Below are 16,661 nucleotides of genomic sequence, written 5' to 3'. Positions count from 1 at the left end.
CGTCCGTCTTAACGATTGGCTCCGTTCTTTTGCCTGCATGGTCACGCGTGCTCTTTTAATTCTCAGGTCTGGCTTTGCTCATTATTGTGTGCAAGTGTTTTCCCCCACCAATTAGCACCTTTGCAAAAGACTAAGAAAACCTTGAGCTCGAAACTACTGGTGAAGTATGTGCTGCACCAAGAGAAAACAATAATTAGACTCTTAAATCCTTCTGGACTGAGGAGCCGCACGCTTGGCCTAATTATTTGGAGCTCACGTGGGAAGCGTCGAGGCGGGACCGGCGGAGATTCCCGCTCGCCCCTGCCTCGTCCCGCGTAACGCGGATTTAGCGTTAGCGCGCGGAATGTCGGCGACCCGGCTCGGCGGAAAATGGATTAAAAATGAAAAGAGGGAGGATGGCAGAGCTTTGAGCGATAAAGGCGTTAGCAACACGCTAAGAGCTTTAATCATTTAAGCTTGTTGGGATTGTGCGTTTGCGCCGAAAACAGATGAGCTCTTTGCGGAAGCTGGAGGCTAACTGTCTTTCTTTCTTTCTTAAATTGAGAAGCCAGTTTCACTTGGCAACGTTGCTCAACATGTCTGTCATGAGTAGTTGGAACAAACCACGCCCCCAAAGACTCAACCAGTCAAGTCAGCCATTTTGGCCATGATCCAAATGTTTCAAAAAGGATGTTGGATTTGCGTGCTAAACCTTTGGACCTATTTGCATGAGTGACATGAAAATGGCACAAAACAACAACAACGCTTTTTATGAGAACCCAATAGTCTCGAGACGAATGGTTCCAAAATAGGATTGGTTTTCCCATCTCAAAGAGTAGTTCATAGGAAAGTGTTGGATGGACTGTTTTCCTGCCATGAACTGGGGTGTGCAGACAATTTCAAAAGGCTTGACGGATTCACTGGCTTGATGAGTCACCGCCGCGGCATTGTATGCATGCACATGGAGCGCGTGCATGCGTGCCTGCCTGCGTGGCTGCCTGCCTGCGTGGCTGCCTGCCTGGCTGACTGCCTGGCCTAATGTCCAAGGTCCTGACGTCCTCGCTGGCCATCTCTCGCAGCCGCTACGGCGGTGGAGGGAGGGCATGAATGAAGAGTGCGCAGTGCCTCGGCTGTGTTACCTCCCGCTTTCAGCAGCTTGTTAGGCCAGCAGAGTGGCTCGTGAATAATTGATGCTAAAGCAAGCTAGCAAGCATGTCGCGCAGGCACACGCGATTGAAGGAGGGAATGAAAATCAAGACCACCGCAAGCTTCTCATCTGGCCCCGCTTGTTAGCATCTAAGCTGTCTCGTCCTGTCACGTCAAACATCCTCGGGCCGGGCCGGGTCGTCGGGTCAGCGTCACCTCGACGTCTGGTGCGCGCGCGCGTGCTAAGCTAACAGGCTAATGACTGAGCAATTAGGCGCAGACTTGATCTGTCTGGATGTATCCAGTCACGCCAGCGCTTCCGGCGCCCATGACTCAGGCACAGACACGGACTCACGCATTTTCCACACGTCACAACAAAACCTTTGGATGCTGGTTCTGTGCGCTCGTGTGGAAAAGGATTCTTGATCAGGAGTCAGCCATTTTGCTTTTGATTGTGGTTTGGCACCTTTGTCTTGTCTCCACCATTTTGGAGCCCCAGAATTTGCTGGACAATGTGAAATGCGCTCGCTCGGCATGAGTAGACTGGGGCGGCAGCAAAAAGCGAGCAAAAGATATTTCCGTTGATGACGAGTGTCCTTCCTTCGCCCGCGTAAGCGTTTTTGGCCTTAACCCGAGCGCCACTCCTTTCGAGTGGATGATCCTCACCACCATCATCGCCAACTGCATCGTGCTGGCGCTGGAGCAGCACCTGCCCGACGACGACAAGACGCCGCTGTCCGAGCGACTGGTAAGGCCCGCAAAGGTTTTGCTAGGCGGCTGCCCTTGACTGGCTTGCCCCCTCCCCTCCCCCGCCCCGCAGGAGGAAACGGAACCCTACTTCATCGCCATCTTCTGCTTCGAGTCGGGCATCAAGATACTGGCGCTGGGCTTTGCGCTGCACAAGGGCTCGTACCTGCGCAACGGCTGGAACGTCATGGACTTTGTGGTGGTGCTCACCGGGTGAGTCGGCTCCATGCCAGGCGGTCGTCGTCATTTGCCCGTCGTCAGCCCATCGTTTCGCCACTCCGTGCGTTTGTTCTCTTTGTTAGGTTTGAACTTCAAAAAAACCCCGATAAACAATCCTGTTGTCGAGCGCACGTGTCCCTATTCGGAAAGCGTGATTTTGGAAATCGCAAATCTACTGTAGACTTGAAATGTTTTCTTCAATTTTGGACAGTTTGATCCAGAATGGAAAAGGGAAGAAGAAGAAATCCGATCCACTTACTCATTTTTCATTCTTTCTCTTTCTTGTGCTTGGAATTGCTCCTCTCGTTGCCTGCCATCTTGATTCTGTTGCGCGAGTGTGTGTCTTTGTTGCGTGATCGAAATATGGTGGCCCAGGAGAGAAGCGGGTAGGATGGTGGAAAGCAATGAGATTTGTTAGGGGATCCATCCGCATAGCTTTGACACAGCGTGACGGGCTGGGCCGCGCACCTCTAATGAGGACCCCCTCAGCGGCGTGATCTGAGCGGCGCCGCGGGAAGCGTCCACCGGGCCAAAGTGAAATGTCAACTCGGCCAGGGGGACACGGGAGAGGGGCGGCGCTTACGAAAAGCGCTCCTTGGACCGCGTAGAACAAGCAAGATGCTAAGTTAGGCTAAGCTAAAAGCGAGGGGGGGGGGGGGGCACTGCGACCTTTTCAAGATACAATCAGGCCCTGGAGCGAGCGCGTAAATAACACTGCGAGGAAGAGGAGGCTGGCTGAGGAAGAGCGCATGGAACAGGATGGAAGGGGGGAGGAGCCAGTGATGGATGGAGAGCATCTGAGGAAGGAGGCCAGGCAAAGATGGGGGAGGGTGTGCAGCGAGTGCTGCAGTAACCTGCTTTTGCCTGCTCCCCGTGAGCTCCAGCCTGACACGCACGCACACACACACACACACACACACACACACACACACACACACTTCCTATGCGTGGCCAATTTATGGATCTTCATGTTTATTCAGAAGAGAATGTTGCAGCCGGCAAGGTTTTTTTAGGATTTGGTGTTTGGGTGATGTTTTGCTGGCTTTGTGTGGCCCAATTCTCAGACTTTTTGCTAATTGGCAGCGTCTGGCATGTCCTAAAGTTGAGGTCGGCCCGTTGGCTCGTGGTTTCTGGGTTCCTCACGTGGGCAGCCAAACCAAAATGGACCTCAAAATGGACCCTTCATTGGGCCAAAGTGCGAATAACTTGCGTCCGAGGGGTTGCCGTGGCTACGGTGGCCCGGGACGTGACGTCCGGCAAAATGAGGTCAGGGAGGAGAAGAAAGGACGAGAACCGGGCTGCAAATTGTCCCTTTTGTTGTGGCTTTATGCTCGACCCAATCTACCACACCTTTGCCATCACTTCAATTAGCTTTGTTGCTCGCCAGTCGGCTCCTCTTCCGCTCTCTTCTAAAAGCCTGCAGTTTGCGCAAAACGGCGTGCTTGCCACTTTTGGGCCAACGCTTCCCGTCCTGGAGCCAGCCTGCGCGCCGTTGCCACCCACAGAATCTCCGAAAAGAACCCTCCCAAATGATCAGCCAGCTTTAATGCCCCAATTAGACAAAAGAGATTAGTTTCAACTTGGATTGGATGGAACTCTTTCCAGCTCCATCAAAAGCGGATGCCCTGAGGTTCTGTTTAATTTCAGCCACGGGTTCCGGAGTCTTTTTAGCGTGGCATCACTTTGCCTGTCTCGCCTACGTTCACTCTGAAAGCGACAGTAGAGGGCGCTTCGGCCACGTCTCCATTAGGGAACGGGCTGACGAAAGGAAGTGTGCGTGCGCGCGCGCGCGTGTGTGTTTGCGCTGGGCTGAGCTCAGCAGTAATGGCCGAGGGAGAAAATGAAGAGGACGGAGAATGCGGTCGGGAGCGGCAGAGTGCTTCCGCCCCGTGAAAGCTTTGTGAAGACACGCCCAAGTCTTCCTTCCTTCCTTCCTTCCTTCCTTCCTTCCTTCCTTCCTTCCTTCCTTCCTTCCTTCCTTCCTTCCTTCCTTCCTTCCTTCCTTCCTTCCTTCCTTCCTTCCTTCCTTCCTTCCTTCCTTCCTTCCTTCCTTCCTTCCTTCCTTCCTTCCTTCCTTCCTTCCTTCCTTCCTTCCTTCCTTCCTTCCTTCCTTCCTTCCTTCCTTCCTTCCTTCCTTCCTTCCTTCCTTCCTTCCTTCCTTCCTTCCTTCCTTCCTTCCTTCCTTCCTTCCTTCCTTCCTTCCTTCCTTCCTTCCTTCCTTCCTTCCTTCCTTCCTTCCTTCCTTCCTTCCTTCCTTCCTTCCTTCCTTCCTTCCTTCCTTCCTTCCTTCCTTCCTTCCTTCCTTCCTTCCTTCCTTCCTTCCTTCCTTCCTTCCTTCCTTCCTTCCTTCCTTCCTTCCCTTGTTAGCCATTGCGTCTATGTGCGTCGTGGATGCGCTGCCCACGCTCGTCGGAGACACGTGGTACTCCCACAACGTTTACACACGGAAACAAGGTGATGACACAAGGTCACACTGCGTTGACACGTGGCACTCCCACAACGTTTACACACACGTGGCAGAAGGTGATGACACCTTACCTGATCTGCTGTACGTATGTGTGCATGGGAGACACACTGTCAGGCACACACACACACTGGAAGTCTGCGTGTAGGCGGAAGAATGGGGCTGGAGCGGGGATGGCCACTGGAGAAAAAAAAAAAATTAAAAAAATCCACGGCTCGGGGACGACCCCGCTTCCTTCCCGTCGTCGTTGCCACGGCGATGGGCAAATTCCATCAATGAGCCGCGTTGCCGTGGTAACTCAAGAGCAGGCCGGTCACCGTGGAAACGCGGACTCGCCGGTTGCCGTGGCAACGGAGACACGAAGCGGGGCGAGGGAGTGACTGTTGTCAATTGTATTCTGGCTTTATTTGTTGTTTAGCTTTGAAAATGGTGACAAACACGATTGAACGGCAATACGGCAAATCATTCCGTCGTCCTCTTTTTCAACAGCATTTTATCGTCCCTGCGCTCTTACATCGACCTGCGGACGCTGCGAGCCGTGCGGGTGCTGCGGCCGCTCAAACTGGTGTCGGGGATTCCCAGTAAGTCTGCTTGGCGTCGGATGGGAGGCTCCCTCCTGCTGGACGCCTTGTGCCGTGTGTCCTCCAGGCCTGCAGGTGGTGCTCAAGTCCATCATGAAGGCCATGATCCCGCTGCTGCAGATCGGCCTGCTGCTCTTCGTGGCCATCCTGATGTTCGCCATCATCGGCCTGGAGTTCTACATGGGCAAGTTCCACACCACCTGCTACGACGACTTCACGGGTGAGCCTCGGTCGGTCGGTCGGCTTGGCCCGGAGATGGGTCCGCGGCGCGGGCTTGATGCATTTTCTGCCTTTTGCGGCCAGGTGAGATCGTGGACAAGGTTCCGTGCGGCTCCAAGTTGCCCTCCAGGCTGTGCCCCAACGGCACCACCTGTCGCGACGGCTGGATCGGGCCCAACTACGGCATCACGCAGTTTGACAACATCCTGTTTGCCGTCCTCACCGTCTTCCAGTGCATCACCATGGAGGGCTGGACCGAGATGCTCTACTACGTGAGTGATGCCAAATTGCCGCCACCCCCACCCCCGCCTCATTCATGAAACGGCCACGTGAACGACGTCGCTCACCCGAGAAGTCGTTCTGACCGACCTCGGTTGAAGTTTAATAGCGCTCCCAACTTTTGCCTTCCGTTTGGCCCACGTGTTGTCTCTCAACGAAGCATGTTTTGCTCAGAGCAACGACGTGGAGGGCAGCGCCTGGAACTGGATGTACTACATCCCGCTCATCATCATCGGCTCTTTCTTCATGCTCAACCTGGTGCTGGGCGTCCTCTCCGGGTAGGCCTCGCCTCGCCTCGCCTCTTCGTAGCCGGCCCGACCGGCGGCGCTTAACGTGCGCTCGCTTCCCGCCGAGCCCAGCGAGTTTGCCAAAGAGCGAGAACGCGTGGAGAACCGCAGCGAGTTCCTCAAGCTGCGGCGGCAGCAGCAGATCGAGCGCGAGCTCAACGGCTATCTGGAGTGGATCTGCAAAGCGGGTCAGTGGCGCGCCGTGCCAGCCAAACGCCGCCGACCCTCTCTGACCTCTCGCCCGCTCGCTCCTTCCTTCGCAGAGGAGGTGATCCTGGCCGAGGAGGACGGCGGCGCCGGCGCCGCCGCCAGCTTCGACGGTGACTCGCGCTCGCGGCGTTGCGCCGCGTGCGGGAAGAGACCGTGTGAACCAGCGCTCTGCTCTGCTCTGCTAGGTTCCCGCCGCCGCCCGCCCATGAAGTCCAAGAACAACAAGACGGAGCTGCTCAACGCTGAGGAAGGTGAGACAGGCAGGCAGGCAGACAGACAGACAGACAGACAGACAGACAGACAGCGGCTGCTCCGTCCGGACTAACGGGCGACGGGCCGTGTGGCTCAGGCTTCGCCCGCTCCAGCATCAAGAGCGGCAAAGACGGCTCGGGCTACGGCACGAAGGAGAAACGTCTGCGCTTCTTCATCCGCAAGATGGTCAAGACGCAAGCCTTCTACTGGACCGTCCTGTGCCTGGTGGGCCTCAACACCATGTGCGTGGCGGCCGTGCACTACGACCAGCCCGAGCTGCTCTCCGACTTCCTGTGTGAGTTGTGGACCCGGCGGCGGCCTTCTGGCTTCCGCTGGCCCACGACAAAATGTTCTTTTCTCCCCGTGCAGTCTATGCAGAGTTTATTTTCCTGGGTTTGTTCATGTCTGAGATGCTGATCAAGATGTACGGGCTTGGCATTCAGCCCTACTTCCACTCCTCCTTCAACTGCTTTGATTGTGTGGTGAGAGCGCGCGCACGCACACACACACACACGCACGACCCCCCCCCCCACCACATTGTAAGCACTGCTATCTGCACACAGGTGATCATGGGCAGCATCTTTGAGGTGATATGGGCCACCATCAAGCCAGGCACGTCTTTCGGGATCAGCGTCTTGCGAGCGCTGAGACTTTTGAGAATCTTCAAGGTCACCAAGTGAGTGGACACCTCACAGCTTGGGCTTTGATTAGGATCTCAAAGTTCAGAATTAAGCAGACATTTGGGTTCTGGTGAGGTTCTGTAAGTTCCCAACTGCTTGTGGTTCCTCGCACTGGTTTTGGGGTCCTGTGCCGCCTTTGTCTCTGCTCGTGAACTCGCTCCGGGTCTCCTTTGTTGCTTTTTGTTCAGGTACTGGGCTCCGCTGCGCAACCTGGTGGTGTCCCTGCTCAATTCCATGAAGTCCATCGTCAGCTTGCTCTTCCTCCTCTTTCTCTTCATCGTGGTCTTCGCCCTGCTGGGCATGCAGCTCTTCGGCGGACAGTCGGTGCTCTCGCGTAAACGCGCCGGCGGGCTCGCTTTGACGCGGCCTCTTCCGACCTCCTTGTGCCCTCCTCAGGTTCAACTTTGAAGATGGAACGCCACCCACCAACTTTGACACTTTTGCGGCGGCCATCATGACGGTGTTTCAGGTAAGGAACTCGTTCATTTTCAGCTCTTTGGCCGACGTACAAAATCGTCAAGTAAGCTTGTCGGTGAAACTCGAGCGTCTAACCAACTGGGAGGGGGCGGGCGGAGCCTCGACTGGCCCAGAAGGCGGAGTGACTGACACCTTCTGGGGTGTGTCGCGCAGATCCTGACGGGAGAGGACTGGAACATGGTCATGTACGACGGCATCGAATCTCAAGGGGGCGTCAACGACAAGGGGATGATCTTCTCCATTTTCTTCATCGTCCTCACCCTCTTCGGCAACTGTATCCGCTCTGTTTTTGGTTTGGGCCAAATGCCGCACGACAAAAAGCGTAGCGGCCCCACCCTGGGCTTGAAATGTCTTTGGGGAGTTGCGATCCCTAACTCGGCGCACCTCAGACACGCTGCTCAACGTCTTCTTGGCCATCGCCGTGGACAACCTTGCCAACGCTCAGGAGCTCACCAAGGTCAGCAGCAGCGGCGCTCAGCGAGCGCTCCGAAACGGCGGCCTCACCCTCAAAACGCTTCTCGTGGCAGGACGAGGAGGAGCAAGAGGAGGCGGCCAATCAGAAGACGGCGCTGCAGAAGGCCAAAGAGGTGGCCGAGGTCAGCCCGCTTTCGGCCGCCAATCTCTCCATCGCCGCGTGAGTAGACGGGTAGCCTCATCACGGGCTGGGCTGGGCTCCCTTGTCGCCGCCACTGCCGCCCGACAACTCTCAGACGTTGGGCTCCGGGGTGACGCTTGCGGACCAACCCGAAACGAGCCTTCGTCTTTTCAAGCAAAACAACCTTTCCTTTCCACTCGTTTTGACGCTCACGGCGTGCGTACTACGTCCATCTTGAAAGTTCAGCCCGCAGCCAAACGTCCCCGAGCCCTTTTGCGCGTGTCGAGTCCGTAAATGTGGATGCGTGTGCGCCGCAGTAAAGAGCAGCAGAAGAATCACGCCAAGCCGGGCGGCAAGTCGGTGTGGGAGCAGCGCACCAGCGAGATCCGCCGGCAGAACCTGATGACCAGCCGAGAGGTGCTTTACAACGAGCTGGAGCAGGACGATTGGAAGGTGGGAAGCGAGGGAGACGAGGTGAGGACTCCATCCCCGAACTAGCTCGCTCGCTAGCTAATTCGGGCCTACATAGGAAGTCAGCGCTGCATTCTTAGTAACTCATTCGGTGCCATTGACGGTTCTAGACGTCAAAGATCGCGTTGGCAGTCAATGAGATCAAGTGGGACACAGCCCAAGGTGGGCGGGACGAGCTTTCTCATCCCATCTGGCACTTCTTTCCCAGGTGTCATTTGCGCGGAAAGGCCACGGAGACGTGAAAACCCACTTGGACCGCCCCCTGGTGGTCAACCCGCAGGACAACCGCAACAACAACACCAACAAGACTCCTCCAGGCCAGCTGCCCCTGGACCAGGAATACCAACAGCAGGACCTTGACCGCACCCACCGCGCCGCGCCCCCCCACCACCACCACCACCATCATCATCACCACCACCATCACCGTCACCACCACCATCACCACCAGAGGGTGCCGGAACCGCCCGACCGGGAGCAACCGGCGGCGGGGGACGACGTGGGCCCAGAAGCCGGCAACCGGGAGGGCCATCGGCCGGAGGAGAGGCACGGACACAGGGGCCACCGGGGCCACCGGCGCAGGAACCGCGAGGCTTGCGGCGAGGGCAACGACGAGCACCGCAGAGCCCGACGTCACTGCAAGGGTGAGCCCGGCCGGAGGTGCGGCTCCAAGGGAGCCCAGGCAGATGGAGAGGACAGCGAGGGCCGCAAGGCCAGGCGCCATCGTCACGCCAATCAGGAAAGAAGCGGAGGACGTCGCTCTAGAAAGTCAGTGGATGGACCTTTGCTCTTTTCTGATGATGACTTTTGATGAGCTGGATTGGCGACGCTTGAAAGCCATTGGCTCGTGTGATTGCTTGCATGCAGGCTGACGCTCACGCCGCCGCCGCCGCCTTCGCCTCCTTCTCTGGGTTCCGCCAGGGAGCAGCAGGGCGCCGGTCCCAGCCTGTCCACCTCGCGGCCCATCCGGCAAGACGAGGAGGACCTGGACAACTTGCGCAACAACAGCAAGCTGGCCAGTCGGCCGCAGCACGTCAACAACCCGCTCAAGCGCTGCGGCGACGCCGCCGACACCCACGCCCTCCTGCGCAGCATGGACAGCCTGATCCTCAGCAGCATGGCTAAGCCGGACTACACCGGCGTGGACCTTCCGCCCGTCTACCCTTACCCGTCGACCAACGCCGTCCTGCAAGGTCAGTATGTGTTTTTGCTGTGCGCGCAAATCACAGAACGCTCCTGAACGCCCTTCCCCCCCAACCCTCCCCCCCAGTCAACAAGAACGCCAACACGGAACCGAAGAAGAACGAAGAGAAGGACAACGGCGACGAGGACGACGACGAGGACGGCCCCAAGCCCATGCCGCCTTTCAGCTCTTGCTTCATCTTGTCCACCACCAACCCGTGAGTGACGGCCAAAAGGTCTTTTTGGGGGCGGGGCCTGGCGCCTGTTGACCTTTGGTGGCCTCTCCAGCTTCAGGAGGTGCTGCCACTACATCCTCACCCTCAAATACTTTGAGTTCAGCATCCTGTCCGTCATCGCCATGAGTAGCATCGCGCTGGCGGCTGAGGACCCGGTGTCGCCGGACTCGCCGCAAAACAACGTAAGCGTCGGCGCCGCGAGTCCGCTGGCCGATTTCGCCCTCTCTCTAACTGGGGCCTGTCCTTCACGCCGTCCTCAGGTGCTGCGCTACTTTGACTACGTCTTCACCGGCGTGTTCACTTTTGAAATGCTCATCAAGGTACAAGAATGCCACTTTGCCTGCGTTTTATTCGGCAAGCACAAGCCATTGCGTTGTCAAGGCGACCGACCGACCACCGGACGTGCTGTGTGCGCTCCAGATGGTGGTTCTGGGCCTGTTCCTCCATCAAGGCTCCTACTTCCGCGACTTGTGGAACATTCTGGACTTTATAGTGGTTAGTGGTGCTCTGGTGGCCTTCGCCTTCACGTAAGTAACTTCCTCCCCCCTCCCCTTTCCTCCACCGTCACGTTGACCGCACGCCACACACACCCTGCCCTCAATTGTCCGCCCAAGGTTGATGCTTTGGTGAAGCACATCACAACACCGATCCACTTCCTCCTCCAAATACGCGCTCTCGCTCTCTCTCTGTCTCTCTCTCTCTCTTTCCGCTGCCACCTTCAGTTATCATTTTGTGTAGACCACACAGACTTCTGCCAAGGCTTGAGTTGACCAAATCAAATGTTAATTTAGGTTTAATTGACAAGCTATGTTTTTTTTACTAGTGTGGAAAAAATCGAAACAAAGAAAATCCTATTTTTGCAATTTCCACTCCAGTCCTGCAGGTGGTGGTAATGGGCATTACTCTGCATTTCAAAACTAGCAAAGACCTCAAGGGAGAGGTCCCAAACTTGTGTATTCTTCTTGTCACAAAAACAAATGATGTGTTGTAAAAACAAGGACGTTGAGTGAAAAAAATGCATTGAATTATATTTCATAATTTTGTTGGAGTTGGTTAAACCTCTTGTTCGCAAATGAAACACAAACACGCCTTGGCAGAGGTGCTTTGAGTTTGGCCATCAAGACCTTCAGAAGGAGCCTTAAGCCTCTTCATTCACAATTTGTGTCTAATCCGTGGAACCACGACTCACTCTCCAAACTGCCCCCCCCCCCCTTTCCTCCAACGCCGCTACGATTTTCCCGCCAAGCAGGCTGTGAGTCATCCCGTTCTCTCTTTTTGCATTGATTGACATCACATGACATGACTTCACTTCTCCATTTGGCCCCTGACCTCCTACCCTTCCATGTTATTCGGCTTGTGCTGCGCCAAAAAACAATATTGTCCTGCATTTATTAAAATTAGAATTAAAAGAAACAATTAGCAGCTAATGCAGCTAGCCATGCAGACTCTTATTAGCGTAGCAATAAGCTATGCTTTCAGAAATGCCACTTTTGACAGGAGAAGCTCCAAGAATGGGAGGATTTGGAGCGCACGAGTTCCTGGAAGCCCCAAATCACATTCCTTAGTGATGCATTTAAATTCAAAGCAGAACAGTCCACTCCTTTTTTGACTGTGCTAATTAGCGGCTCATGCTGCTAGCCGGGCGGACTCTTATTAGCGTAGTGCTAAGCTATCCTTTCAGAGATACCACTTTTGCTAGGAGAAGCTCAAAAAATGGGAGCTTTTGGAGCACACTAGTTCCTGGAAGCTCAAAATGGTATTTTTTAACGGTGATGACTCTTTCAATTTCAGTGCGCTGAGAAGGACTCACTGAAATCGTGTTGTGGGAGAAAAAAAAGGGGTCGCGTAAGAAAGAAGTGCTCTCGTGTGTATTCTTTGAATTGCAGCCAGCTGGCCTAACACCTTTGACCTTAACTTTGGCAAGGAGCAAAGATATACAATGGTCAAATAAGAAAAGCAAGCGGCAAATATAAAACATACAGGAAGCCGCAAATAGAAAAGCGGCCATCTGGCATGGCCAAGTGCTTTCCATTGGGCGCATGAAAATCAATTGAAGAGAGCTTTTGTGTGTGGCTCCGGTGCTCTTTCAATCTTTTCTCGTCTTGTGTGCCGTTTTGTGTCCGATCCCTAACCGCCATCGCAGGAGCAGCACCCGGTAAAGTTTTCCTCCTCCTCCTCCTCGTCTCCCTGCGGAACGGGAACACTGTGGCTTCTCGCTCTTTCTTTCTTTCTGTGTTCTTCTGCTTGCCGAAAAGCAGCATTTGGGCCCTTGACGTGCTGGAGAGAAAATATCGATTGACCAAGACGCTATTCCCGGAATGATTTGGTGATCCGGACTGCGAGCCGAGCTTCCCGTCGTGTGGAGTAGAAACCAAAGCTCCGTGTCGGGACAGACAGCAACTCCAACGCGTTGTCGTCAGTTTGTTGGCTTCCGGAGCCCCGGAACGGAGCGCCACCTTGACCGCCTGTCGTTCGGCTTTGCATCGGCGTGTGCGTGGCATGACCGCAGAGGTCCCGGCCGCCCGGCCGGCCTCCGTTTGCCGCCGTCCTCGCGGCTAGCGGACGCCCGCCGCGCGTTGGCTCACAGAAGAACTTTTTGGATTCTTGCAAAAGAAAGAAAGAGGTTTGGCCTGGCACTCTGCCGGGAGATGCCTGTGGACATGGGCTGGCTGATGATGATGATGATTTCCATGAAACGTGTGCCGTTTCATGTTTGACTTTGACTTGCTCTGCGCTACAAGAGCTGTCTTTTGTTTCAAAGTGGTAACATTGCTGTTGTTCCCCGTCTGGCCTGTAGAGGGAGCAGTAAGGGCAAAGACATCAGCACCATCAAGTCGCTGCGAGTGCTACGGGTTCTGCGTCCTCTCAAGACCATCAAAAGACTCCCCAAGCTCAAGGTAATGCTTTCAATACACAAATTCACCGTTCCTCTGTCTATGAATCCGTTTTAAACAGCAATTGAATACAAAAAATATTGACGCAACAAAAAAATAACCTTTGCCACCGTTGTCTCTCTCTCTCTCGCTCGTTCGTTCGTTCGTTGGTTCGTTTGTCTCCGCAGGCCGTGTTTGACTGCGTGGTGAACTCTCTGAAGAACGTCCTGAACATCCTGATCGTCTACATGCTCTTCATGTTCATCTTCGCCGTGGTGGCCGTGCAGCTGTTCAAGGGCCGCTTCTTCTATTGCACCGACGTGTCCAAAGAGTTTGAGCGCGACTGCAGGTAGCAGCCAGCCGAACCGCGCGACTCTCCGCCGCCGCCGCCCCTCGCCGTCTCGTGCTCACGTTGCTGCGCTGTCCCCGCGCAGGGGCGAGTTCCTCATGTACGACAGGGACGAGGTCCGAGCTCAGAAGCGGGAGTGGAAGAAGTACAACTTTCACTACGACAACGTGGCCTGGGCCCTGCTCACGCTCTTCACCGTCTCCACCGGAGAAGGCTGGCCGCAGTGAGTGCAACGCTATTGTTTATTTTGCCACGAGCTTTCTTTGGGACTCGCCGTCTGGCTCTTTTGCGCAGGGTGTTGAAGGCCTCTGTGGACTCCACCTTTGAGAACCAGGGCCCCAGCCCAGGTTACCGCATGGAGATGTCCATCTTTTACGTGGTCTACTTTGTGGTCTTCCCCTTCTTCTTCGTCAACATCTTCGTGGCGCTCATCATCATCACCTTCCAAGAGCAGGGCGATAAGATGATGGAGGACTACAGCTTAGAGAAGAACGAGGTGAGGACAAGGACGCGGAATCGGCGCGGCGCGGTGAGCTTACCACTTGTTCTTCCCTCCAGAGGGCCTGCATCGATTTCGCCATCAACGCCAGGCCCCTGACTCGCCACATGCCCAAGAACAAGCTCAGCTTCCAGTACCGCATGTGGCAGTTTGTGGTGTCCACCCCTTTCGAGTACAGCATCATGGCGCTCATCGCGCTCAACACCATCGTCCTCATGATGAAGGTCGGTCCCCGCCGCCGCCGCAGTGAAAAAAATCCAGAGTTAAAATCAAAAGGATTTTAAACAAACACCTAGCCTAGCCTAGCCTAGCCCAGCCTAGCCTAGCCTAGCCAGCAGTCCACTAGCTTCATGCTTACGTTAAAAAGTACCCATGTTGCAACGCTACGACCCTTGAGGGAGGCAACAAAGAGCTATGTCGATCGACCATTTAAACCAGGGGTCTCAAAGTCCAGTCCTCGGGGGGGGGGGGGGGGGGGTAGGGTTAGTTCATCCTCACGTTCTGCAGGAGCCTGATTATTGAATCAGGTGTGTTGAACGAGGGAAACTTGGAAAACATGTAGGAATGCGGCGGCCCCCCCCCCCCCGAGGACTGGACTTTGAGACCCCTGATATAAACGCTACTCGAAGTCGTGTATTATTTATCCTCTGTGAAGAACAACTGAAATGATTTGCTGGGAGGAGTTGACAAAAACACTTTTCATCAATTCAATGCAATTATTGTCTGTTTTTGTTGTCAAGTACATTGGGGCTGGGGCTGCAACGGATCAGCAGCATTTCGGTTCTTTTCTTCAAACTGCTGCATCCAATTTAGGCTATGCTAATGTGCTAAACTAATCTGCTACCCCGCGCGTACAGTTTGACGGCGCCTCCGAAACGTACGACGACGTCCTGCAGAACCTCAACATCGTCTTCACCACTTTCTTCTTCCTGGAGTCCATCCTGAAGCTCGTCGCTTTCGGCCCTCTGGTAGACACAGCGCGCACACACACACACACTCGCATCTCGGCTCTCATCACTGATTCATGAGGCCGGTTTATTTTGGTAGACAGATCTGGAGCGTGTTCACCATGTCCCCGAAAACCCCCGACATGCGCACGCCAACCGACATCCCCTGTTCCTTGCCTTGTTTCCATGGCGACAGCAGTCTTTGGATGACTACTAACGTGCCCCTTTGTCCAAAACAGAATTTCTTCAGAGACGCCTGGAACATTTTTGACTTTGTCTCCGTGCTCGGAAGCATCACGGACATTCTGGTGACCAAATTAGGGGTAAGTGGGCGAAAATAGCTGCAAAGTGTGCCTTTCTTATGTCGTCGTTTGCGTAAGTTGCCCGCCAAGTTTAGACAGAAGCGTCATAATTGCCGTTGGGAGTCCCTCTTTGGTGTCCACTCTCAAATAAAACGTAGACGTTTCATCAAAGATGGTGAGAATAACATCATTTTGTATTCTTTATGTATTCATAACTTTCTCTTTCCCATCTATGAAAAGTCTCATAACTTCAATGTAAATAAGTGCTAGCTAACTAGTAAATATAGCATTCCAAAATCTTGTTTTCACAGTATTCAAAGTAATGTCTCGTCATATGACGTCAAATCAAGTCGCCAAAAAGTGCTACTTTGACATGATGTTGCAGCAGCGCTAGCAAGACTAGCGCAGATGAGCGTTAGCGCTCACGGTAGCACTGCGGACAGACAACTTGATTGGGCTAGAGCTAAGCTAAAAAGGGAGTTGTCGTGGGCGATTGATTCCCTGCCGAGGACCCTGCTAACGTGTTGTCTTGTTGCCATGGTGACCTTTTCCAGCCTTACGAATGACTCTCTGTGCCTTCATGTCTTTCTTGAACTTCTCTGATAAAACAATTTTACCCCCTCCCCCGAAAAATGCACTATGAAACCCTTCATCGTGTTGTCCTTCATCTGTGTTGCTGGCGAGGAGGAGGATGATGATGATGATGATGTCACGTGTTGTAATGTGCCCCTGCCCCAATCGCCTCACACAACAACAAAATATATATCTATCTATCAATCTGTATAAATATATATTTCCCCCCGACTTCCTTCCCATTCATCCCTCGACATCATCGCACATGTAGACTCTGGTTGGTTTGTAATTTATCTCTCAAAGCTTCCTCTGCATCCTCATTGGTCGTGCCCTCTCCCCGACCCGGCCCGGCCCGGCCCGGTAACCCTCTGCATGCGCTGCCTGCCTGGAGGAAACTGCACGAGATGATAAATGAAGAGAATCGGAATTCAAGCTTAAAAGAAAAAGGAAATATTACGAGAAACTCTCCAAAAAAGGTTGTTTCATCAAACACAAAAGTCCACCACATAAGGCTTTGTCGTTTTGCAAGGGGGGGGGGGGGGGGGGGGGGGGAAATGCCCTACTATTATGACGGAAATGAGAATTTCTCAATATTAACGCCAAATAGATTAACGTTACAGATGATGTCACATTCTGAGAATAATTGTTGCATATTACGTTGTTGGAACACTATGACAGTCTTGCAAAAACAAACATTCAACAAAAGAGTCGGTCGGAAATCCTACGAGAATGAAATTGCCCACTGCAAAAACCTCATACTATGAAAAAAAGGTGTCTACACATAAGTCCTAAGTCATGAGATAGAGCGGAAAAACGTTGAAAAGTACAAAAGCAACACGCTAGAAAAAAACAAGTGGTACGTTGCGCAAATACAAAAGTTTACATGCCGGGGAAAAGGTCGTGCAAATTCCACGACAAAAAAAAAAATGAAACAAAACGTCACCTTAACTAGACAAAGTGAATTGTTCCCCAAAAATCTTTGACGTTGACTTTTTTGTCGCTGAAACATTAAAAGTGAAAAATGGCCTTTTCTTAGCATGGCTAGCATGTTTTATGGAACGCTTTAATCCAAATTCCTGCATGGGGCTCCCTTCCTC

At 53.8% G+C, this 16,661-nt stretch overlaps 2 protein-coding genes across 2 annotated transcripts in view; both read left to right on the top strand.

Moving 5' to 3' along the window:
• The first annotated feature begins 1,772 nt into the window (after positions 1–1,772).
• On the top strand, positions 1,773–12,972 carry LOC133151030 (voltage-dependent P/Q-type calcium channel subunit alpha-1A-like). The gene is made up of 25 exons (XM_061273759.1): positions 1,773–1,873; positions 1,946–2,085; positions 5,045–5,136; positions 5,204–5,356; positions 5,440–5,627; positions 5,809–5,912; positions 5,994–6,109; positions 6,185–6,241; positions 6,317–6,382; positions 6,481–6,678; positions 6,753–6,865; positions 6,947–7,059; positions 7,252–7,383; positions 7,460–7,532; positions 7,694–7,814; positions 7,930–7,997; positions 8,068–8,174; positions 8,453–8,609; positions 8,815–9,371; positions 9,471–9,796; positions 9,874–10,003; positions 10,074–10,203; positions 10,282–10,341; positions 10,442–10,548; positions 12,819–12,972. The coding sequence occupies exons 1-25, from the start codon at positions 1,781–1,783 to the stop codon at positions 12,970–12,972; spliced, it is 3,555 nt and encodes a 1,184-aa protein (XP_061129743.1). The 5' UTR covers positions 1,773–1,780.
• The window catches only part of LOC133151802 (voltage-dependent P/Q-type calcium channel subunit alpha-1A-like), a 21,536-nt gene continuing 17,595 nt past the window's right edge, over positions 12,721–16,661 (top strand). Inside the window, exons 1-7 of the mRNA XM_061275142.1 lie at positions 12,721–12,918; positions 13,083–13,243; positions 13,329–13,466; positions 13,538–13,739; positions 13,802–13,966; positions 14,600–14,710; positions 14,929–15,012. Coding sequence (XP_061131126.1) covers positions 13,143–13,243; positions 13,329–13,466; positions 13,538–13,739; positions 13,802–13,966; positions 14,600–14,710; positions 14,929–15,012 — 801 coding nt within the window. The 5' untranslated portion in view covers positions 12,721–12,918; positions 13,083–13,142. The remainder of the gene's footprint in view (positions 12,919–13,082; positions 13,244–13,328; positions 13,467–13,537; positions 13,740–13,801; positions 13,967–14,599; positions 14,711–14,928; positions 15,013–16,661) is intronic.

This window comes from Syngnathus typhle, linkage group LG3 (assembly GCF_033458585.1).
Source record: "Syngnathus typhle isolate RoL2023-S1 ecotype Sweden linkage group LG3, RoL_Styp_1.0, whole genome shotgun sequence".
Classification (NCBI taxonomy): domain Eukaryota; kingdom Metazoa; phylum Chordata; class Actinopteri; order Syngnathiformes; family Syngnathidae; genus Syngnathus; species Syngnathus typhle.
Note: the sequence above shows the minus strand (reverse complement) of the source record. Positions and strands in the feature narration are given on the sequence as shown.